Below are 22333 nucleotides of genomic sequence, written 5' to 3' on the forward strand. Positions count from 1 at the left end.
TTTTTAGTTCTCGACCTTTCATAAAAATAAGTTGATCTTAGTTCGTATGAGAGAGTCAAAGCACTTATGTTTCGGTAGGGACTAAAAGCACATTTGATTTAACACTTTTACTTATGATTGGAATAGCAAAGGAAATGGCATACTTGGCTCCTTTTCCTTGAGACTCTTACAAATTACAATATAAAAATACTGAAAAATCAAAGAAGATAGTTTAAATACAAGGAAATCAACCTAAAAAAGTTCTTAGTTTTCTATATTTACATTTCCAATGTCATACTAACTTGGCATTATTGGACTATTGGCGATGGAATGGTTACATGGAATGGAAGTCAAGGAACATGACACCCCTCTGAATGTACACCTGGAGCTGTAGGACATCTAGCCAAAGGGCAATGATCTGCTTCAAGACCCCACCAAGTTGGACCATAAATACCATAAGATTGAAGAGCAAAATAAAGTAGTAAACCTATAAAGGCAACTCCAGCATCTAAACCAGCTGAAAGGATATAAGTATGTCTAGCCCACCATGCTTTGAACTTTCTATAAACATAGAAATTGAAAAATATTCCAACAAATCCCCAAGTAATGTAATTCACAGATCTCACTGGTGGAATGGCAGATGCACCTGCGGCGATAATAGGAATGTTAATGAGTTGAATCCACTTTTGGTTAGGAAATTTGAGAGAAAGAAGCCACACTGGAACAGGTGCAAGTAGACCAATAAGGAAAAACCAATTCATCTCAGGATAAACGCCGTCTTTGGTAAACATTCTCTTTGGCCCTACAACTCCCCATATGATTGAAGCATTGTAAAATACATCATCACCAGGACATGTCCAAGGACTTCCTTTTGGCAATAATGATTCATCGCATATGTTCTCGATAGAAGTTAGAAGCCACCATGCTGTTCCAAAGTGGACAGATGAAGAAACTACAGTGCCTACTAGCTGCACACTGAACATTGATTTTGGTGGAATTTTCATATAATGGCCTAATTTGAAGTCTTCAAGAAACCCTAGTGCCTGTACCATGCTGATATGGCCATATGTTTTGAAAGCTACATTAGCGAGTGGCTTTCCTGGATAGATGAAACCAATTACCAATTCTGTGATCACATTGAGACCTTTTCTTATGTTTGTTGTTGCTTGAATAACACCAATTGGCAAGGTGAAAACCAATGCAATTGCTAGAGAAAGTAAGATTCCCCACCATGGAAGTTGGAGCTGTTTTCCAAAGCCTTCACAAGCTACCAAGGCCATCATAACCATTAGAATCAGAATAGCGACAAACCACCAGTCAGGAACCTGTTCATAGTTTTTCTTCATGATTCTTGTATGCACATCTCCGAGTTGATGTGTTAACGAACCCGTTGTCTTCTTCCACATCTGAAGTATCATTTTTCCGTGGAAGAGGACAACATGTGAAATAGTAGCTGTAAGAGCTGCAAAGCTCAATCCATACTGGAAAGCAAACGTGACACTCAGATAGATCTTGCTGTAATTGTTGTAACTTTCAATATCAATGTCAAAAGTTTTGGTATTTAGAATTCGAGTAACGTTGTAAGTAGCGCCGGTAGAGTCAAATGTGTGAGAGCTAATCAGTGGAAACTTTTGAGCATCATATAAATTGTTCCAATAGGCAATTGGTATCAAAACATACATATACAAGAAAAATCCAGCCGTTATGTTGATGATGGCAAAGCCAGGAACAGCCAAAGGACTTCCTAAGAAGCCTGCAACAGTGTTCCAATCAAGGCCAAATGAACCAATACCGAGGCCTTTCATGCCGGAACCGATCTGTTGTGCAGTGATGGAGTCTTTCCAAATCAAACAAACAAAAGAGACGGCTGATATTGCTTGGAAAAAGTAGCCAGGAACGATGTAATATGCGAAGCTAGCTACAAAGACTACGAAAAAGAATTGCAGCCTAGAAGTTCCTCCTTTAGGCCTTTTTTCTTTTTCATGAAATGCCCTAAATAGAGACACTTGCACAAGGTTTTCAGGCCACCACATGTAAGGTGAATCAACAAGGAACCTTCTGAAAATACCAGCCCATCCATACCCTAGCATTTGAGTTGATAGCGCTAGAAAATAAGCCGCTACTGGATGGATGTCTTTGTGATAAAAAGCCTTAACAATTGTGACTATCCCAATTGCATATACACTGTTAGATCCTGAGCTAGCAAAGATGGTGATCAACGCATGTTCTTTCAAAGAGAATGGCCCCGGATTCAATGAAAAAGACCAGGTTGTTAAAGGGACTTGAATTGAATTTGTGGGAAGTGTTGCAGCCATAAGCTTCCCAAGTGGGAGTGCGATGATCTGTGCTGAAACAGAAGTGATTCTCAAAGGGTTGGTTCTGTAGCCTAAAAACTGGTTCACAAATGCAAGGAGAACACATGATGCTAAGCCTAGAATCCATGTCCTGAATGTTAGTGCTGGCTGAGAAGGGTCATCAGTGATTGGAACTGTTAACCTCACTTGCTCAATGGGACTATCATTAATGTTGTATTCATCTTCCTCTGCATCCTCTAAGACCCTATTTTGAGACACTCCACTGCTTGATATCTCAGCTTCCTAATCCATAAAACAAATCATTCATCAGTTTACATATACAACTTAATTTAGCACTTACTAGTAATAGATCCGTGCATGGAGATTTGAATGTTATATATTTAAATTTAAAAAGAGATGACAAAAATAATAATTGAGATCCCTAAAAAAAATAGATATCCATACAAAATAAAACTAGTAAATAGTCAAAATATATGGACTAAATTATACAAAATAAAAGTAGTAAATAAATAGTCAAAATATATGGACTCAATTATACAAAATAAAAGTAGTAAATAGTCAAAATATATGGACTAAATTATACTTTTAGGTTTTTCTTGGTCCTCTAAGTTTTTTACATTCAATTCTGATCCCTTAAGTTACAAACAATAAACACTTTCGTTTCTTAATTTTTTTCTTTCTATTTTAGTCTCTTAAAATATAAACATTATACATTTTGATCTTTAAGTTACAAATGTTGAACACTTTGGTCATTTCTGTGGTGCGGGAAGACATTATTGAAAAAAAAAGAGTTTCATACAAAATAAAATTAGTAAATAGTCAAAATACATTACTAGTTACAAACAAGGTTGATCGTAAAGGACATCCACAATAAATAAAATGGGAGTCCAATAAAAAAAAGTTCAAGGTAGATCTAACCATTACATTGGATTGGTGTTTTTTCCTGTGCCATTGAAATGGATTAGGTATGACCGACGGATAAATGCCAAATTCATGTTTATTTTCATAACACTTATTAACTTGTTTTGCAAGTAATCTAAGTAGAAACCCCTAAAATTAGTGTAAATAATTAGCATTTATATTTTGAGACCAGTTCAACTACTATGATCTATTTTCCATCCATTTTATAGGTTGTTGGGCTAAAACATCAAAGAACAAAGAAGGTGTAAAACAAGCCACTTCGTTAGGCTAGCCAAGGCGAGGTGAAAGTGAGTCAAGTTTTTAGATATTATTTTGAAATTCATCTCGTTATACTATATATTTTAATATTGAAATCCAAAGAATACGTTTTTATTTGTTTATTATTAATAAAACAATGAAATTTTGGTATGTACTTTAATGTGCAAAGTAAGACACAAGTAAAACAATTCATCACCTCAAAAGAAAAAAAAGTAAAACAAATCATTGTGGGCATAGTAATACAATTGAGTAAAACACATGATATTCATGTAGAATAAAAAAATCAATTGTTAAGATACAATTAAGGTGAATCAAAGGGAAGCAACTCTTACCAACAATACCATACTTGCAGCAATGCTAGCTATTCCTGTAAAAAATATGAAAAACACATGAAGAAACAAAAACAAAAACCATGTTTTGCTATATGACTAAAGCTGCTAGAGGAAACACCAAACTAACGACATCCAAAAAATAACCTGTTGGTAGATTCTAGGATCAATCAACTCTTAAGTTGCCACAGTTGCTACCATTTGAAGCTAATAGAACTCAACTGCAAAGGATCAGCATGTATAAGCAAAAAAAAAAAAAATACTCATGAGAAATTATTCTCACAATCTATGGCATATGTTCTATTATAAAAGAAAAAAAAAAGAAGCATATGTTCTCCTTGGAGATAAATGTAGACCAACACCGAATCCAAAAAAAAAAGGAAATTACTACAATGAATATATGCCATAAATATCAAGGTAAACATCAAAGTATTTATTTTATTTTATTTTATACAACACATAAAAAAGTCTTAAAAAAATAAAGAGAAAATGATCAAGCAAACTCACTTGCACTGCACCATGTAGGAGGACCATTCTACAATTGTTTGAGCTTATCCAAGATGCCAAAACTGAATTTAAGAAACACAAATGATATAAGGATCAGAGAAAATTAGCAATGGAGTTTATACTTATAGAAGCACATTGTGAGACATGAGAGATTAAAAAAAGTGAAAAATAATATGGACTCTACATTGAAGATCAACAAGACAATCTATCACAGCATTTTCATTTGATGTCTCTAATAAGTTATTTTTTCGATAAATTATCAGTTAATAACCCTTCAGATACGAACAAAAGGTGTGGTGTATTTTTTCTTAAAAGTGCATTACAAATTTACAATGAAAGTTACAATTTATAATGAAAGTTTTTTAAAAGTGGCGCAGTAAATTAATTAGTTGTCCCTTAGACAAGTTGAAGTTTAAATCCTATGGAGAAACAAAGAGACGATGCATTGGAATTTTGATTGTTGGCTATTGCAGTAAAGATACTGATATTGAATTGAATAGTAAGATTTGCATGGGAAAAACAGCAATTGTTACATGTTAAAACTGCTAATTACATGTAAATATTTTGGGAGGTAAGATTTGTAAAATTTTAAAAATTAAATTGTACTATCAATATATGAACAGTAGCTTATCGGTGCATTTAACTTATTTTAAGGGGTAAAAAGAACAAAATATGTCTCGTGAGCTAAGATCATTTAACAAGGACATTGTATAATATATGTAGGGTCGAGGTTCAAACCTCAGACATCTCACTTATTCAAGGACAAATTTCTTGTTTATTTTTAAAAAAAATTAAAAGGTAAATTTCTAAGCACGATTTGTAAAGATCACATATGATTATTTTAAGCTTTTTGATCTCATTAGACACAATTTAGTTTCTTTTGTCATATTGTGGTCAAATAGCTATTAAATTGAATATTCTTTTCATGATGTATGCTCGCAAGCATGTGACCTTATGGTAAGTGCAAGCATGAAGATCTTTTGGTCTATACAGATTTGTTAAGCATTTTAATCTCATTGGACATTTTTGTTGACAGATAATCTCATTGGACATGTTTTAGGTTTTTATTTGTCACATAGTGAATCAAAATTGCATGTAAACCTAAAATAAATCAAACCATTATACTTCAAATTTCTCAACTTTTTTAATAGGATGTTATGGACACCAGTAGATTTTTCTCTACTATGATTTTTTACGTTCATAAAATGATAAAGCTAATTTTTTAGGAGTCAAATGGGCTAGATAAACTTCCAAAGAGATAAACTACGAAATCTGTGTTCAACATGGTTGCTTGTGCTTCAATCAATATCTTCTTTAGTGCTATAGCATATCATTATTCATGACATGCAACAATATCAGAAATGAAGGCCACAAACTTCCAACCACTAAGCATATCTCTTGTATTCCTCAACTTCATCCTTGGCCATGTTTTGGACCTCAAACTTTTGTTTAAAACTATTACAAATAAAATAGGGAAAAATCAAAGACAATTTAAATACAAAAACAAAAATAAAACAGGTTCTTAGTTTTGTACATTTACATGTCCTATAGTATATTCACTTGCCAATATTGTTGATGGAATGCTAACATTGTTGTCAGGGAACAGGACAACCCTCTGCATGTATACCTGGAGCTGTAGGGCATCTAGCCAAAGGGCAGTGGGCTGGTTCAAGACCCCACCAAGTTGGACCATAAATACCATAAGATTGAAGAGTAAAATAAAGTAGTAAACCTATAAAGGCAACTCCAGCATCTAAACCAGCTGAAAGGATATAAGTATGTCTAGCCCACCATGCTTTGAACTTTCTATAAACATAGAAATTGAAAAATATTCCAACAAATCCCCAAGTAATATAATTCACAGATCTCACTGGTGGGATGTCAGATGCACCTGCAATGATAATAGGAATGTTGATGAATTGAATCCACTTTTGGTCGGGAAATTTGAGAGAAAGAAGCCACATGGGAACTGGTGCGATTAGACCGATAAGGAAAAACCAATTCAATTCGGGATAAACGCCGTCTTTGGTAAACATTCTCTTTGGCCCTACAACTCCCCATATGATTGAAGCATTGTAAAACACATCATCACCGGGACATGTCCAAGGACTACCTTTTGGCAGCAATGATTCATCACATATATTCTCAATAGATGTTAGAAGCCACCATGCGGTTCCAAAGTGAACAGATGAAGCAACTACTGTGCCTACAAGTTGCACAATGAACATTGATTTTGGTGCAATTTTCATATAGTGACCTAATTTGAAGTCACCAAGAAAACCAAGTGCTTGTACCATGCTGATATGGCCATATGTTTTGAATGCTACATTAGCTAGTGGCTTTCCGGGATAGATGAAACCAATTACCAACTCTGTGATTACATTGAGACCTGTTCTTATGTTTGTTGTTGCTTCAATGACACCAATTGGTAAGGTGAAAATTAATGCGATTGTTAGAGAAAGTAAGATTCCCCACCATGGAAGTTGGAGCTGCTTGCCAAAGCCTTCGCATGCTAGTAAGGCCATCATAACCATTAAAATTAAAATGGTGACAAACCACCATTCAGGGACTTGTTCATAGTTTTTCTTCATAATCCTTGTATGGACGTCTCCAAGTTGGTTTTTTAGTGAAGTTGTTGTCTTCTTCCACATCTGAAGAATCATTTCTCCATGGAAGAGGACAACATGCGAAATTGTGGCTGTAAGAGCTGCAAAGCATAATCCGTATTCGAATGCAAAAGTGATACTTAGATATATCTTGCTGTAATTGTTGTAACTTTCCATATCAATGTCAAACGTTTCAGTATTGAGAATCCGAGTAACATTGTATGTTGCACCGGTAGAGTCAAATGTATGAGAACTAATGAGCGGAAACTTTTTTGCATCGTACAAATTGCTCCAATAAGCAATTGGAATCAAAACATACATATACAATAAAAATCCAGCCATTATGTTGATAATGGCAAAGCCAGGAACAGCCAAAGGACTACCTAAGAAGCCAGCGACAGTGTTCCAATCAAGGCCGAATGAACCAATACCAAGTCCTTTCATGCCTGAACCAATCTGTTGCGCAGTGATGGAATCTTTCCAAATCAAACATACAAAAGAGATGGTTGATATTGCTTGGAAAAAGTATCCTGGAATGATGTAATACGCAAAGCTAGCTACAAAGACTACGAAAAAGAATTGCAGCCTGGATGTTCCTCCTCTAGGCCTTTTTTCTTTTTCATGAAATGCTCTAAATAGAGAAACCTGCACAAGGCTTTCAGGCCACCACATGTAAGGTGAATCAACAAGGAACCTTCTGAAAATCCCAGCCCATCCATACCCTAGCATCTGAGTCGATAGCGCCAACAAATAAGCCGCGACGGGATGGATGCTTCTGTGATAGAAAGCTTTAACAATGGTGATTATGTTGATTGCATAAACACTACTAGATCCCGAGCTAGCAAAGATGGTAATCAACACATGTTCTTTCAAAGAGAATGGCCCCGGATTCAACGAAAAAGACCAGGTTGTAAAAGGGACTTGAATTGGTTTTGTGGGAAGTGTTGCAGCCATAAGTTTCCCAAGTGGGAGGGCAATAATCTGAGCCGAGACAGAAGTGATTTTCAAAGGATTGGTTCTGTAGCCTAAAAACTGGTTCACAAATGCAAGGAGAATACATGATGCTAACCCTAGAACCCATGTCCGGAATGTTAGCGCCGGTTGAGAAGAGTCATCGGTGATCGGAACTGTTAGCCTCACTTGCTCAATAGGACTATCATTAATGCTATATTCATCACTTTGTGCATCCTCTATGACCCTATTTTGAGATACTCCTCCATTTGATATCTCAGCTACCTAATCCATGAAACAAAGCAAAGGAATGTTTTTTTAAAGGAACAAAACAACAATCATTCATTAGGTCATGTATGGATAAACAACATAATTAAGTGATTATATATACTATAAAGGCTTATCATATAATTTATGTATATATAACTAATTCTTATAACAAAAGATAAACAAAGTCAAATTATATTCAATATAAGCTATAAGTTGTTTTCATACATGATGTTATAGAGCTTATGAACATGTCATAAGTTGTTTCTATAAGTTCTCTCAAACAGTCTCACAGGTGCTTATACTACTATAGACAAGTTGAATAATTCAATTCAAACCGAATAAAAAGTAAGTGCATGCATTATATTATTGGTGTTGGAGAGTGAAAGTAGGTACCTTTTCCAAGTCAAGAAGAGGGGTGGTAATAGACATGCAATTCTCTGAAGAGAGAGGTGATGCATCCTTCTTCATTGCTGCTATGTAAACTAAGAATTCTAAATATTAAACACAGAGAGAGGGATTTGAAGTTGAGCAAGATGCAGTCAGAATTTACGTACTATGTACAGACACACACACACATGTTAATTTCAAACTTAGTTGTATTGAATAGACGTGTGAACTTCAATGTTGCTGCATGAACCTAGACAGGATTCTAGTATTTAGGAGTTCAATTAGATAGTGTGAATTAATGTTGAATTTGAAACATCAATTTCATGATTGGTATTTGTCTTTAGAAGGAAGGTAAGTTAGTTTGCCACCAATTTGATTAGATTAGATGGGGTAGCATACATTACTTTAGAAGGACATTATTTATTCATTAACAAAACCAATGTTCACATGCTGGCATACAGCTCTAACATAAAAAAAATTCTCAGAAAACATATTAAATTTATATGACTATTTCTCAACAAAATAAATAAATAATGATATGACTAGGTTATTTAAGGAGTATCATCATGATCATACTAATATGCCTATACTTGTAACATTTTTTTGTAAACGGCAGACATACTATCATAGCAGGGCGCCGTTTAGGGTGGGAGACCTTCTTAGGTCTCCTACCGTAGGAGACCTCTTTTTTTTTTTTTTTTTATTTTTTTACAACTATAATGATATTTTTTTATGTGAGAATATTATTGAACCTTAGATCAGAATTGCATGATTGAGATTAAAAACCCCCTTTTAAACAACACATGTTCCTTGTTCCTTGTCACATGGTATCATGTGTTTATGTGCTAATATCATTGTTCTGAGATCTCAAAACAGTACAAGAACCTGTGTTTGCTGTTTTGGGATTGATTAGTATTATTAATCACAATTTTAATTATAATTTTAAGGTGAATCCCCAATCACAATTCCTCTTAACTCAATCGTAGCCATGAAGGACCAAAATGCATCCATCAATTTTGAAAATCATGCATCAATTGAACAGTAAATTGAGCTTAAAGAATTAGGGTTGGCAAAGAAACCCATAAAACCAGAGTGAATGAATTGAAGCAGCATATAAAAAAAAAAATCCAGCGATGGAAACAATATGGGTTCTTGAACAAAACTCCCTCACATAGAGGTGATGATTGAACAATCTGGGTTCTTGAAAAAAGAATTGCAGTGAGTTATTGTTGTATGCATCCAACACACCATATCACCCCTTTTCCAACACGTTTTGGTTCTCAGCATTAATATATCTCTCTCTTCCTTGAATAATCACAGAAGAATTGAATGGAAAGGTATGAGAAGAAAATGAAGAAAAATTTGCAGTAGAGAAAGAAAGCCAAAACAGTACAAGAATTATACCATGTGGCAAGGAACATGTGTTATTTAAAAGAGGGCTTTTAATCTCAATCATTTAATTTTGATCTAAAGCTCAATAAACATTTTAAAAAAAAAGGAAGAAAAATGTTCCTTAAAAAAAAAAAAAAGGAAGGTCTCCCACGGTAAGAGACCTATAGAGGTCTCCTACCGGAGACAAAGCCTCATAACATCGCTTAAAGAAATCCAAATTTATTCCACTCACACAAACTTTGTAATTTATGACAATTTTTCTTTTAACAAAACATGTTTCGGTTTTTCATTTGACTTTACCAGCATTTTATTTTGAGAAATTAATATTTATCAAAATTTTAAACCTAATTGATAGCTAACTAAGATTCTAATTATTATAATTATTTTATTTTTATAAATAGTGTTGGAATTCAAATGTGAGTGGACCCACCTAACACCGTAAGGTTTTTGGTAGAGATGTGGTGTCAAAGTCTTTAAGAGTCCTAGATGTTTAACTCATTGTTGCTCCCGACGTTCTCTAGAGTCCCCAACAAATAGCCTTTGGTATCCCATGATATTCATCATACATCTGAGATACAATATTACATTGAGTTGAACTCCCCGGAAATATTATGCATTGGAACTTAGTATACAAATAAATAGGAGCCGGATTAGTCATCCACCTTTGGTGGATCGAAAATCGGTGCGAAAGCCAAAAAAATAAAAAATAAATAGGAGCCCATTTTACATCAAAATTTAGGCAGAAAAGATTCATGATCTCAACGAGCTATTTTAATCTTCAAACACTTGGCTGTGACTTCCCCTACTTTGGTGGAAGTGTGGTTATTAATAAATGGAAGAATCTATTTGGAGAGAGATAAACACAAAAAAAAATAAGTGATGTGTCCTACCACTAAGTGGGTCCCACCATCATTAATTACTCGTTATTTTTTGTGTGTCTTTATCTCTTCAAATGGAAGAAATTGAGAAATTCATAAATGGAGAGGATCTTAACTCATGCTTGATAGCATCACTTTTTTTTGTCAATGTTTGGTAGCATCACTTTAAATCAGCTATAATTCTACTAAAACAAAAATCTCATTAAACAAACATCTTGTCCTTACATTTGCTAACAGATTATCAAATTTTGTATTATGTAAAACTCAACCTGGTCCATGGCTGAATTAATTTACCAGTTGTCCACCAGTTCAATCTGAAGTCCTAATCCTATTCAGCAACTATGCTCCCTCTTGATCAAAGATATAAACAAAACCTCTTTCTCTCTTAAGCAGCAAGAGAGAAACTCAAAAGCTCAGGATCATTACAAGTACATCACTATTTTCTACTGCGTAAATAACACTAACAGATGTTAACATCTATTCATCATACATGTAATTCATGTATCGGTTCAAAAACTCATCCTCCCAGCAAGTTCTGCAAAATTAAAAGGTAACAAGATCAATGATGATGAATAACAGAATAATACATCAAATATGAAATATTAATCTAATCCTCATTAAATGATACAACTCTAACAGACAATATAGATAAATATCCATTTACCAATCACTACTCCTATAAAGCACCAACAATACTTGGAGCAAGAAGTCCTGACTCTAAGCCGTTAATTTCTTCAAACAGCCCTGGCATGTGTATTACAACACCATTCCCAATAACACATAGGTATCCTCATTAAGGATACCAGAAGGAATGAGTTGAAGGGAAAAACAATTCAGCCGCCGGATTATAAATGGTATGTCCACATTAGCTCCATCCTGAAAAATTTAATCACAAATGTCAGTGCAAAATAACATGAGTAAAAAAAGAATGATGAGATAATAAGGCCAAGGAAGAGGGAAGGAACAACAATCGTTTATCAACACCGATTAAACCAAATCGTGCAAAATATTGCAAAGCATAAGTCTACCTTACAGTGATCAAGTTCATACATCAATCAAAATGTTAATACTAGCCTACTAACCGCTTAGAGACAGATTTAGATAAACTTTTAATATATAATTACAAAAGTCAAATTGATAATGCACAAGTTGAAATTTCTTTCAGAACCTTGAGCTCCATCTTATAGCTTTCATAAAAATCTATAAATTTAAATAAGGTTCTAAAACACGTTGTTTTTGTAAACTGCGTACAAATTTTATAGGGAGTATATTAAAAAATGGATATTTTATAGACCAACACATTTGAACCTTTACTTTATGACTCAAAAGCAAAGAAAATTGGTATACTTCACTCCTTTTTCTAGAGACTCTTACGATGTATCAATACTGAAAAATTAAATAAGATAGCGTAGATACAAAGAGATCAAAATAAAACATGTTCTTCAATTTTAGACTTACATGTGCAATATGATATTCATTTGGCGATACTGCTGATGGAATGCTATCATGGAAGTCAGGGAACAGGACAACCCTCAGCGTGTACACCTGGAGCTGTAGGGCATCTAGCCAAAGGGCAGTGATCTGCTTCAAGACCCCACCATGTTGGACCAAAAATACCATAGGATTGAAGAGAAAAATAAAGTACTAAACCCATAAAAGCAACTCCAGCATCTAAACCAGCTGAAAGGATATAAGTATGTCTAGCCCACCATGCTTTGAACTTTCTATAAACATACAAATTGAAAAACATTCCAACAATTCCCCAAGTAATATAATTCACAGATCTCCTAGGAGGAATGGTAGATGCACCTACAATGATAATAGGAATGTTGATAAGTTTAATCCACTTGTGGTTAGGAAATTTGATAGAAAGAAGCCACACCGGTACAGGTGCAATTAGGCCAATAAGGAAAAACCAATTCATCCCAGGATAAACACCGTCATTGGTAAACATTCTCTTTGGCCCTACAACTCCCCATATAATGGAAGCATTGTAAAATGCATCATCACCAGGACATGTCCAAGGACTACCTTTCGGCAACAACGATTCATCACATATGTTCTCGATAGATGTTAGAAGCCACCATGCTGTTCCAAAGTGGACGGATGAAGAAACTACAGTGCCGACTAGCTGCACAATAAACATTGATTTTGGTGGAATTTTCATATAGTGGCCTAATTTGAAGTCACCGAGAAAACTAAGTGCTTGTACCATGCTGGTATGGCCATATGCTTTGAAAGCTACATTAGCTAGTGGCTTTCCTGGATAGGTGAAACCAATTACCAACTCTGTGATCACATTGAGACCTGTTCTTGCGCTTGTTGTTGCTTCAATGACACCAATTGGTAAGGTGAAAACGAATGCAATTGATAGAGAAAGTAAGATTCCCCACCATGGAAGTTGGAGCTGCTTGCCGAAGCCTTCGCAGGCTAGTAAGGCCGTCATAACCATTAAAATTAAAATAGTGACAAACCACCATTCAGGGACTTGTTCATAGTTTGTCTTCATAATCCTTGTATGGACATCTCCAAGTTGGTTTTTTTGTGAAGTCGTTGTCTTCTTCCACATCTGAACAATCATTTCTCCGTGGAAGAGGACAACATGCGAAATTGTCGCTGTAAGAGCTGCAAAGCTCAATCCATACTGGAACGCAAATGTGACACTCAGATAGATCTTGCTGTAGTTGTTGTAACTTTCCATATCGATGTCGAAGGTTTTAGTATTGAGAATCCGAGTAATGTTGTACGTTGCACCAGTAGAGTCAAATGTGTGAGAACTAATGAGGGGGAACTTTTTTGCATCATATACATTGTTCCAATAAGCAATTGGAATCAAAACATACATATACAATACAAATCCAGCCATTATGTTGATGATAGCAAAGCCAGGCACAGCCAAAGGACTGCCTAAGAAGCCAGCAACAGTGTTCCAGTCGAGACCAAACGAACCAATACCAAGGCCTTTCATGCCTGAACCAATCTGTTGTGCAGTGATTGAATCTTTCCAAATCAAACAAAAAAAAGAAACAGTTGATATTGCTTGAAAAAAATAGCCTGGAACTATGTAATACGCAAAGCTAGCTACAAAGACTACGAAAAAGAATTGCAGCCTAGAAGTTCCTCCTTTAGGCCTTTTTTCTTTTTCATGAAATGCCCTAAATAGAGACACTTGCACAAGGTTTTCAGGCCACCACATGTAAGGTGAATCAACAAGCAACTTTCTGAAAATCCCGGCCCATCCATACCCTAGCATCTGAGTCGATAGCGCTAACAAATAAGCCGCTATGGGATGGATGTTCCTATGATAGAAACCCTTAACAATTGTGATTATGTTAATGGCGTATACACCGCTGGATCCTGAGGTAGCAAAGATGCTGATCAAAACATGTTCCTTCACAGAGAATGACCCTGGATTCAACGAAAAAGACAAACTTGTGAAAGGGACTTGAATTGTTTTTATGGGAAGTTTTGCAGCCATAAGTTTCCCAAGTGGGAGGGTAATAATCTGAGCTGAGACAGAAGTGATTTTCAAAGGGTTGGTTTTGTATCCTAAAAATTGGTTCATAAATGCAAGGAGCACACATGATGCTAACCCTAGAACCCATGTCCGGAAAGTAAGCGCTGGCTGGGAACGGTCATCAGTGATTGAAACTGTTAGCCTCACTTGCTCAATAGGAGAATCATCAATACTATATTCATCTGTCTCGGCATCCTCTGTGACCCTATTTTGTGTTACTCCGCCACTTGAACACTCAGCTTCCTATTCCATAAAACAAAGTAAAGGAGAAAATTCAAGGGAACCAAAACTCGATCATAATAAACATCATAATTGAGTGCTTACTATATAAGTGCTTATGTATAAGCTATTTCTATAACAAAAGATAAATAAAGCCAAACTATTTTCATACAAGCTATAAAATGATTTCATAAGCTATCTCGAAGTGCTTATGAAAAAAAAAAAAGAAGCTAAAACAACTTACGAACAAGTCATATGTTGTTTCCGTAAGTTCTCCCTAACAACCTCACAAGTCTATCCAAAGCGGCTTATGCATGCATATTAAATTAATGGAGTTGGAGAGTAGGTACCTTTTCAAGGTCAAGAAGAGGGGTGGTAACTGTCATGCAATACTCTGAAGAGAGAGGTGATGTTTTCTTCTTCATTGCTGCTAGATAAACTAAGGATTGCAGATGTTAAATAGAGAAAAAGAGGGCTGTGAAGTTCAGTAAGAAGCAGTTATGAACTTTAAGCTACATATTTTCATTTCAAGACAGAATTCCAGTATTAATTAGCTCAACTAGCTCGTGTGAATTAGTGTTGAATATGAAACATCAATTTCATGATTAGTATTTGTCTTTGGAAGGTAGTTATGTTAGTTTGCCTCTTCGATTAGATGAGATAGCGTACACTGTTACAACTACGCCCCACCATATATTGATATATTCTTTATTATATGAGATCAGAATCAGCTTGAGGTATCATCATCATCCCTCAATTTCATTGATGCTTTTTCGTTATGCACAGCAAAATGACTATTCATTAACAAAATGACTATTCCATACGTGGGGATACAGCTCTATAATTTGCAACGATCTACTAACATTCCAATATAATATCAACATTTCATGGTCCAAAACAGAAAAATCACAAAAAACAAAAACATATGACCAAATTTACGACTACTCCTCAATAAAAAATATGATATGACTAGTTTGATTTAAGGAGTATCATGATATGTTTTATACTTGTAACATTCTTTATTGTAAACCAATGTATTTTTATTGTGCAACATAAAACTCTCATAAGTCATAACAGAGCTTGCTCTGTTCACAAATACCAAAAATTGAACATCAGACATTTTGAAATCCAAATCCAATCCACCCGGACGAACACTTGTGTGTAATGATAAATATATACTTTATAACAATAACAATTCTTCTTTTAACAAAACATGTTCGCTTTTTTAATTCAACTTCACCATCATTTTATATATTGGGACACAAATTTATCAAAAGTTTAAACTTATTCGACAGTAACTAGGATTCAAATTATTTTAGCTTTAAAAAAAGGGCTCTAGCTATTCTAGAAATAACATTTGGTATCCAATGTTATTCATACATCTGATATACAAAATTACATTTTCTTATAAGCATATAAAAAATAACAGTGAATCAAACGCCCAGGATATATTGTGAGTTGAAATTTTTGAGTGTTCAATCAAAAATACACTGGAACCCCAAAATTCTGCATCAAAGGCAGAAAAGATATATGATCTCAACGAGCCAGCAGATTTGTCAAATTTTCTTTCGGAAAAGCTTTCAATGATTTATCATTCTACCAAAGATTTATCATTCTACCAAATTTTGTTTTGCATAAAACTCAACCTGGTCCAAGACTTGACTAATTTACCAGTTGACTACCAGTTCAATCTGAAGTCCCAATCTTATTCAACAACTACGATCCCTCTTGATCATATGCAATGATTGGATTATTCGGATGAAACCTCTTTCTATAGTAAGCTGCAAGAAAACAGCAAGCTACCAATCAAATTGAATCTAGATCATAACACCAAGGAATGCAGGCAGAGACAAGTGATAAGTGAGAATTAGGATTACACAGAACTACAAAACCATGATGTGTAATTTTTGATGATACTAGAAACTCAAAACCTCAGGATCGTTACAAGTACAACATTATTTTCTACTCTGCATAGAAAACACTAATAACAGATGTTATCATCATACATCTAAGTCATGTATTACTTCAAAAACTCATCCTCCCAACAAGTACTGCAAAATTAAGAAGTAAAAATGCCAATTATGATGAACAACAGAATAATACATCAAATAGTCAATCCTCGCTATAGTCACTAGAAATGTGCTTTCATCCCAAATCAAAGGTTGGTGGGAATAAAACTTATACGCAGAAAGCCTCTAAACTTGCCTATAGTGACATGGAAGTTTGTTGTGAAAATTATTTGAATATGAGAGCATCACGTCCAGGCCCAACACCAATGTAGTGAATAGGGACACCGACGAGTTCTTCTATCCTTTCCACATACAACTGGGCAGCTCTTGGAAGATCAGAATAGTTTCTGATGGAAGAAATGTCGGTCTTCCATCCAGGAAGTGATTCATATTCCACCTAAAACACAAAACCATACAACCATTAGAAAGTACATGCAAATACTATCTTTTCTGAATAACCTTTTCTGTTTATATATCAGTAAAATACATGCAATGACACTTATAATTTTTGAATAACCTTTTCTGTTTATATATCAGTAAAATACATGCAAATACTATCTTATGTAATCAATGACTTGAATGAAAGTGGTGGAAAGGGAAAGATAATATTTACCTTCAATTGCTCGAGAAGACGGAGATCTGATGGGAATGATTGGACTGGGGTGCCATCAGCATGTTTATAGGAGACACCCAATTGTATTTCATCAAGATCAGACAAAACATCCAACTTAGTGAGATTCAATGATGAAAAACCGTTGATCTGACATGAGTAACTTAAGGCAACTATATCCAACCAACCACATCGTCGAGGACGGCCAGTAGTCGTGCCAAACTCCTGCCCAGCAAATCTGAGGAGATCACCTCCTGGACCCAAAATTTCAGTTGGAAAAGGACCAGAACCAACTCTTGTAGTGTAAGCTTTCACCTGCACATCCAAAATAAATTCATGAACCATTCTGCCAGTGTTAATTAAATCTGCTTAAATTGTTTACATTATCTATGTTGGGGGGAAAAGGCACTTGAAGTTCCTGAGCTAAAAGTAAATTTCAAAATAAACAACAATAACTTATGAGATGCAAGGCTTTTTCTTAGGTATGATAATACAATCAAAATAAAAAAATAAAAAAAAATAAAGAACACCAACGACTCCAACAAACAGTATAGATAGTATTCACTTACCACTCCAACTAAATCACCAACTACTCTTGGAGCAATACCAAGACCAGTGCATATCCCGCCTGCTGATGGGCTAGAAGAAGTAACAAAGGGATAAGTGCCAAAGTCAATGTCCAACATGGTTGCTTGTCCTCCTTCAACCAAGACCTTCTTCTTTTGTGTGATAGCTTCATTCATGACATGCACAGTATCGGCAATGTAGGGTTCCAACCTTTCAGCATATCTCTTGTATTTCTCAACTTCTTCCCTGAGCATGTCTGGACCATACTTAAAATCTTTGAACCTCAATGCTGCATCTGATAACAAAAGATCAAGCTTCTGAGGTAAAGTCTCCATGTAACGCAAATCACCAACTCTAATCCCATTACGGTTAGCTTTGCTGGAGTAGCACGGTCCAATGCCCCTCTTGGTGGTGCCAATGAAAGATTTAGAAAGCTCAGCTTCTCTCAGACCATCCACTGTTTGGTGGAAATCAAACAATAGGTGGGCTCTATCAGATATCAATATCCTTCCCTTGCAAGAGACCCCATTTGACTCCAAGTTATCAATTTCTTGAAACAGCCCCGGCAGGTGTACTACAACACCATTCCCAATAACACACAGTGTACCCTCATTAAGGATACCAGAAGGAACAAGATGAAGGGCAAACTTTTTCCCCTCAGCATTATAAATGGTATGCCCAGCATTAGCTCCACCCTGAAAAAATTTCATCACAAATCATCAGTGCAAAATAACATGAATAAAGGAGCTAATAATGCCAAGGAAGAGGGTGGGACTAAAAAAATCACACACCAACACCAAATGAAGCCAAATCTTGCAAAATATAGTAAATTGTAAGTCCACCTTACAGTAATCAAGTACATCAATCAAACCCTCCCAACTACTTAGAGCCAATTTAGATAAACTTTATTTAAAAACACTAACAATAACAAAAACAAAAAAAGAAGTCAAATTGATAATGTATAAGTTGAAATATCCTTTAGTACCTTGAGCTCCTTCATTAGAGCTTGGGTAGGGTCTAACTAAACCTTACAAAACCGGTTTAGAATTGATCTACGAGCCCCTTAATTTTGCTCAAAAGCCCCTCGATTCATCGGATCATGACTCACAATCGGCTTTTTTTTCCATCTGATTGTAACTCCAATTGGCTTTTTCAGGGGTTGAGCAATCCAAGGGGCGCATAGAGCAACTGTCAAACTGGTTTGTAAGGTGAGGACGACCTCTACTCATGCCTTATCTCTTCCAATGTAGACTCAACAGTTTCATAAGATTCTACAAGTGGTTTTGACCTAAACACTCATCACAGTGGAAAAAATCCCAATTATTCCAAAAAAATTACTCATGCATTTGAATGTGTCAGTTTACCGAGCAAATAATGTATCAAGCAACATGCAGAAACAAATCCATTCAATCACAAAGCAAAAAGTGAAAATCAATCAACCCTAAAAGAAAACTACAATTATCCTCATTTCACAGTTTCATTGAAATCTAACCATGACCCACGATTTGAATCATATCAAAAAGCGTTTAAAACTGAAAAAGAAACGAACTTGAGAGAAAAGGGGGAAAAGTAACAAAAACCTGACAACGAGCAACGATTTCGAAGTGTTGAGCTAAGATATCAACAAGTTTTCCCTTACCCTCATCACCCCATTGACAACCTAGAACCCCGGAGACTTGGCTAAGCGACTCGATTCGACGGAGGGAAGAATCGGCGGCGGCGAGTTTGGTCGGAGGTGGCGCAGCTGGCTTAGCGGCACAAACGACGACGTTTCGAGGGTAGCGATTGTGGAAAGAGAAGGGTCGTTGAGGTTGATGAGTGCATATTGCGTGAGAATCGAGACGCAGCGATGAGATACTCATCGCAGCAAGTGCAAGACAGTGAAGTGAAGCAGCGTTGAATAGACGCACGCTCAAAAAAAAGGGTTGGGTGCTTGTGCTTGTTTTCCAACTAGGCTTTGCCCACATTCAATCAATTTTACTATATTTTTTATTTTTACTAGACTTTTCACCCGTGCTATCGCACGGGTCTGATATAGATGAAGATTATTTTTGAACAAATGATTTTTAAATTGCTAGTTGCGACTAACATGTATGACATTTATATTATATTCGCAATAAGACAATCGAATATAATGACATGAAACAAAATAAATTTATCACAACTTTACACTAATATAAGATTTTATCTTACAAAAGTAGTCTAAGTTATAAGTTTTTGCTGGATGGGGTAATAGGAACGTGATCACTACTTGATATTTTTTAGACAACTTGATCACAACTTAATCATATTAATGTCCTCCACATGTTTGATTGTTTCCTCTGTGATCCAATTCAGTTCACTCTCTATACATCCAATAGCTTATTTTGTTGTTTCAAAAAAAAAAAAAAACCAATAGCTTGTCGCAAAAGTGTGTCTAGGAAGCTTATTAATGCATTGTTCAATATCAGTGATTTATGATTTTTAAGATTGAATTAGTAATGTGACATAAACACACTTCAGTGGAATACAATTGTATTTTACTCTTTATTCTCTTTCAATTTTACTAAAAGTGTGCCAATTGATTAGGAACATACCTAATATGCAAAACCTGTAGTTTTTGAAAACTTGGAAATAAATTGATACTTCACTTGCTGTTAAAAAATAAATAATTTGATACATCAGACAACAATAGAACCCTTATAAGAGTGTGAAAGCCACTGATCCAAGATGACATCACTTCACTATAAAAAATCACGTGGGAGTGCTCTTGGCTTAAAACAATATGACTTTTTTAGGAGAATTGATGGTTGTTCTTTATATAGTTAGTAAAATTAATGTATTAGAATATTTCAGCATAACTATAACTATAGTTTACATAAGTATTCAACACCAATAAGTTGGTCACGGACTTACACCATTACAATGTGGGAAAAAGAGTGTTATAACACCAAAGCCACTAAAAAAATTCATCAAGACACATTATTTGCCTCAATTGAAAGAAACTTGATCACTTATACTCAGCAAACTATACAGAGGCAACTTCTGCCACAGAGAAGCATGAGTTGCACAGTTATAAGGCACCTCTCACAAAATACAACAGTCTAAATGAATTCGGCAAGCTGAAAAACAGTGATATGGATAGTCTGCTAGCTACGTCTCTCTTGATTGATACATCAACTCCCCACTGAAGATACAATACAGCAACCAAAATCCTGAAACAGTATGCATATATCAACACTGCAAAAACTACAACACACTACTCAGACAGAACAACTCCAACTCGAAGACAGGCTAAATCAAAGGCAAAATGACCAAACTATCATGACTTGACTTCCCCTTTTTTGGATAAGAAAACATGTCAAAAACAATAAGATTAAAGAAAACATGTAGAGCATCTCATCAAATATAGCTTTAGTTGACCACATTATGCCAGGTTTTGGTTGTGATATGTCAGGGTAAAAACAACATACTCTATTATCATATATCTTTTCTCTATCGAGACATGAAAAACTCAGGGCATGTGAAAAAGTAAAATACATCAAAACAACTTCCAAAATTCCTACAGGAACCAAAAAACATGATAAGTAATAAGCCTCCAAATTATTCATCAATGTATATCTAAAGACTAAAGAAAGCAAAATATAATCAAGCATCATTCTCATAGTTAGGGTACGTAAAACAGTAATTGTAGCCATTAGGGTTTTGGAAAAATTAGGGCTTCAAAATTGGCTTGGGACAACTTTTATATATAGATAGATAAGCTTTCGGGTTAACTTTTATAGATTAATAGATTAACGATTTAGTTAGGGTAAAACAGTAATTGTACCCATTAGGGTTTTGGAAAAATTAGGGTTAATAGGGTTAAACAAATTGGAATTAAGCATTAGGGTTAAAACAGTAAATTTAAGCATTAGGGTTTAGGTTAAAATTAGGGCTAAAATAAGCTTTCGGGTTAACTTTTATAGATAAATAGATTAACGATTTAGTTAGGGCAAAACAGTAATTGTAGCCATTAGGGTTTTGGAAAAATTAGGGCTTCAAAATTGGCTTGGGACAACTTTTATATATAGATAGATAAGCTTTCGGGTTAACTTTTATAGATAAATAGATTAACGATTTAGTTAGGGTAAAACAGTAATTGTAGCCATTAGGGTTTTGGAAAAATTAGGGCTTCAAAATTGGCTTGGGACAACTTTTATATATAGATAGATTAGGGTTAAAACAGTAAATTTAAGCATTAGGGTTTAGGTTAAAATTAGGGCTAAAATAAGGTTTCGGGTTAACTTTTATAGATAAAAATAGATTTTATGACTACAACTATATACATTTAATCTCTCAAAAAAAAAACTATATACAGTTTTTTTAAGGATGTATACGGTTAACCTCTCCAAAAAAAAAAACCATATAAGAATTATATGGATCGAAAAACCAATCAAATAGGGGGCTGAATTTTTTAATAGATAGATATTACATATAATTTAATTGTAATATGTGTTGAGAGAAATCAAAGTTACATCGTTGTAAAACTATTTTACACTGTTTTTTATCGAAATTATTTTACACTATCATAATTTATCATGGTGGTCACATTTTCAAAGATTAGATAGAGGACAAGTTTAGATAGAGCTTTGAGTGA

At 35.0% G+C, this 22333-nt stretch overlaps 4 protein-coding genes across 7 annotated transcripts; all 4 read right to left on the reverse strand.

The window, feature by feature from the left end:
* Nucleotides 1-92: 92 nt before the first annotated feature.
* LOC146909845 (oligopeptide transporter 1-like) lies at nucleotides 93-4630 on the reverse strand. Of its 3 annotated transcripts, XM_085730726.1 has the most exons (5): nucleotides 4494-4630; nucleotides 4310-4371; nucleotides 3950-4023; nucleotides 3806-3840; nucleotides 93-2576 (listed from the first exon to the last, which is right to left on the reverse strand). In XM_085730726.1, exons 4-5 carry the CDS (start codon nucleotides 3815-3817, stop codon nucleotides 330-332), a joined length of 2259 nt encoding a protein of 752 aa, XP_085586852.1. In that variant the 5' UTR covers nucleotides 3818-3840; nucleotides 3950-4023; nucleotides 4310-4371; nucleotides 4494-4630; the 3' UTR covers nucleotides 93-329. The 3 variants fall into 3 exon arrangements, with proteins under 3 accessions (XP_085586852.1, XP_085586851.1, XP_085586850.1); XM_085730725.1 differs by lacking the exon at nucleotides 4494-4630 and having other exon boundaries at nucleotides 4310-4449; XM_085730724.1 differs by lacking the exons at nucleotides 3806-3840; nucleotides 3950-4023 and having other exon boundaries at nucleotides 4494-4623.
* Nucleotides 4631-5411: 781 nt separating this feature from the next.
* Nucleotides 5412-8915, reverse strand: LOC146909846 (oligopeptide transporter 5-like). The gene is made up of 2 exons (XM_085730727.1): nucleotides 8530-8915; nucleotides 5412-8151 (listed from the first exon to the last, which is right to left on the reverse strand). The coding sequence occupies exons 1-2, from the start codon at nucleotides 8602-8604 to the stop codon at nucleotides 5905-5907; spliced, it is 2322 nt and encodes a 773-aa protein (XP_085586853.1). The 5' UTR covers nucleotides 8605-8915; the 3' UTR covers nucleotides 5412-5904.
* A 1978-nt stretch (nucleotides 8916-10893) lies between these two features.
* Nucleotides 10894-15702, reverse strand: LOC146909847 (oligopeptide transporter 5-like). Its single transcript, XM_085730729.1, has 4 exons — nucleotides 14880-15702; nucleotides 12252-14553; nucleotides 11458-11669; nucleotides 10894-11328 (listed from the first exon to the last, which is right to left on the reverse strand). Exons 1-2 carry the CDS (start codon nucleotides 14952-14954, stop codon nucleotides 12307-12309), a joined length of 2322 nt encoding a protein of 773 aa, XP_085586855.1. The 5' UTR covers nucleotides 14955-15702; the 3' UTR covers nucleotides 10894-11328; nucleotides 11458-11669; nucleotides 12252-12306.
* Nucleotides 15703-15842: 140 nt separating this feature from the next.
* On the reverse strand, nucleotides 15843-19656 carry ADSS (adenylosuccinate synthase). 2 transcript variants are annotated; one of them, XM_085730731.1, is made up of 5 exons: nucleotides 19296-19656; nucleotides 17718-18410; nucleotides 17152-17463; nucleotides 16735-16935; nucleotides 15843-16310 (listed from the first exon to the last, which is right to left on the reverse strand). In XM_085730731.1, the coding sequence occupies exons 1-4, from the start codon at nucleotides 19575-19577 to the stop codon at nucleotides 16765-16767; spliced, it is 1458 nt and encodes a 485-aa protein (XP_085586857.1). In that variant the 5' UTR covers nucleotides 19578-19656; the 3' UTR covers nucleotides 15843-16310; nucleotides 16735-16764. The 2 variants fall into 2 exon arrangements, with proteins under 2 accessions (XP_085586857.1, XP_085586856.1); XM_085730730.1 differs by lacking the exon at nucleotides 15843-16310 and having other exon boundaries at nucleotides 16403-16935.
* Nucleotides 19657-22333: the final 2677 nt, after the last annotated feature.

The sequence above is a fragment of the Medicago sativa genome, chromosome 7 (assembly GCF_051527215.1).
Source record: "Medicago sativa cultivar Bolivia chromosome 7, Bolivia_mono, whole genome shotgun sequence".
Lineage (NCBI taxonomy): Eukaryota > Viridiplantae > Streptophyta > Magnoliopsida > Fabales > Fabaceae > Medicago > Medicago sativa.

Coding starts and splice junctions, on each gene's coding strand:
- LOC146909845 (XM_085730724.1), bottom strand. CDS start 4,336: ATGGTCCTCCTACATGGTGCAGTGCAA. Junction 2,577..4,309: donor TCCTACATGGTGCAGTGCAA/GTGAGTTTGCTT, acceptor TTTATGGATTAG/GAAGCTGAGATATCAAGCAG.
- LOC146909846 (XM_085730727.1), bottom strand. CDS start 8,604: ATGAAGAAGGATGCATCACCTCTCTCTTCAGAGAATTGCATGTCTATT. Junction 8,152..8,529: donor CTCTTCTTGACTTGGAAAAG/GTACCTACTTTC, acceptor TTCATGGATTAG/GTAGCTGAGATATCAAATGG.
- LOC146909847 (XM_085730729.1), bottom strand. CDS start 14,954: ATGAAGAAGAAAACATCACCTCTCTCTTCAGAGTATTGCATGACAGTT. Junction 14,554..14,879: donor CTCTTCTTGACCTTGAAAAG/GTACCTACTCTC, acceptor TTTATGGAATAG/GAAGCTGAGTGTTCAAGTGG.
- ADSS (XM_085730731.1), bottom strand. CDS start 19,577: ATGAGTATCTCATCGCTGCGTCTCGATTCTCACGCAATATGCACTCAT. Junction 18,411..19,295: donor AAATCGTTGCTCGTTGTCAG/GTTTTTGTTACT, acceptor AAATTTTTTCAG/GGTGGAGCTAATGCTGGGCA. Junction 17,464..17,717: donor TTGGTGATTTAGTTGGAGTG/GTAAGTGAATAC, acceptor TTGGATGTGCAG/GTGAAAGCTTACACTACAAG.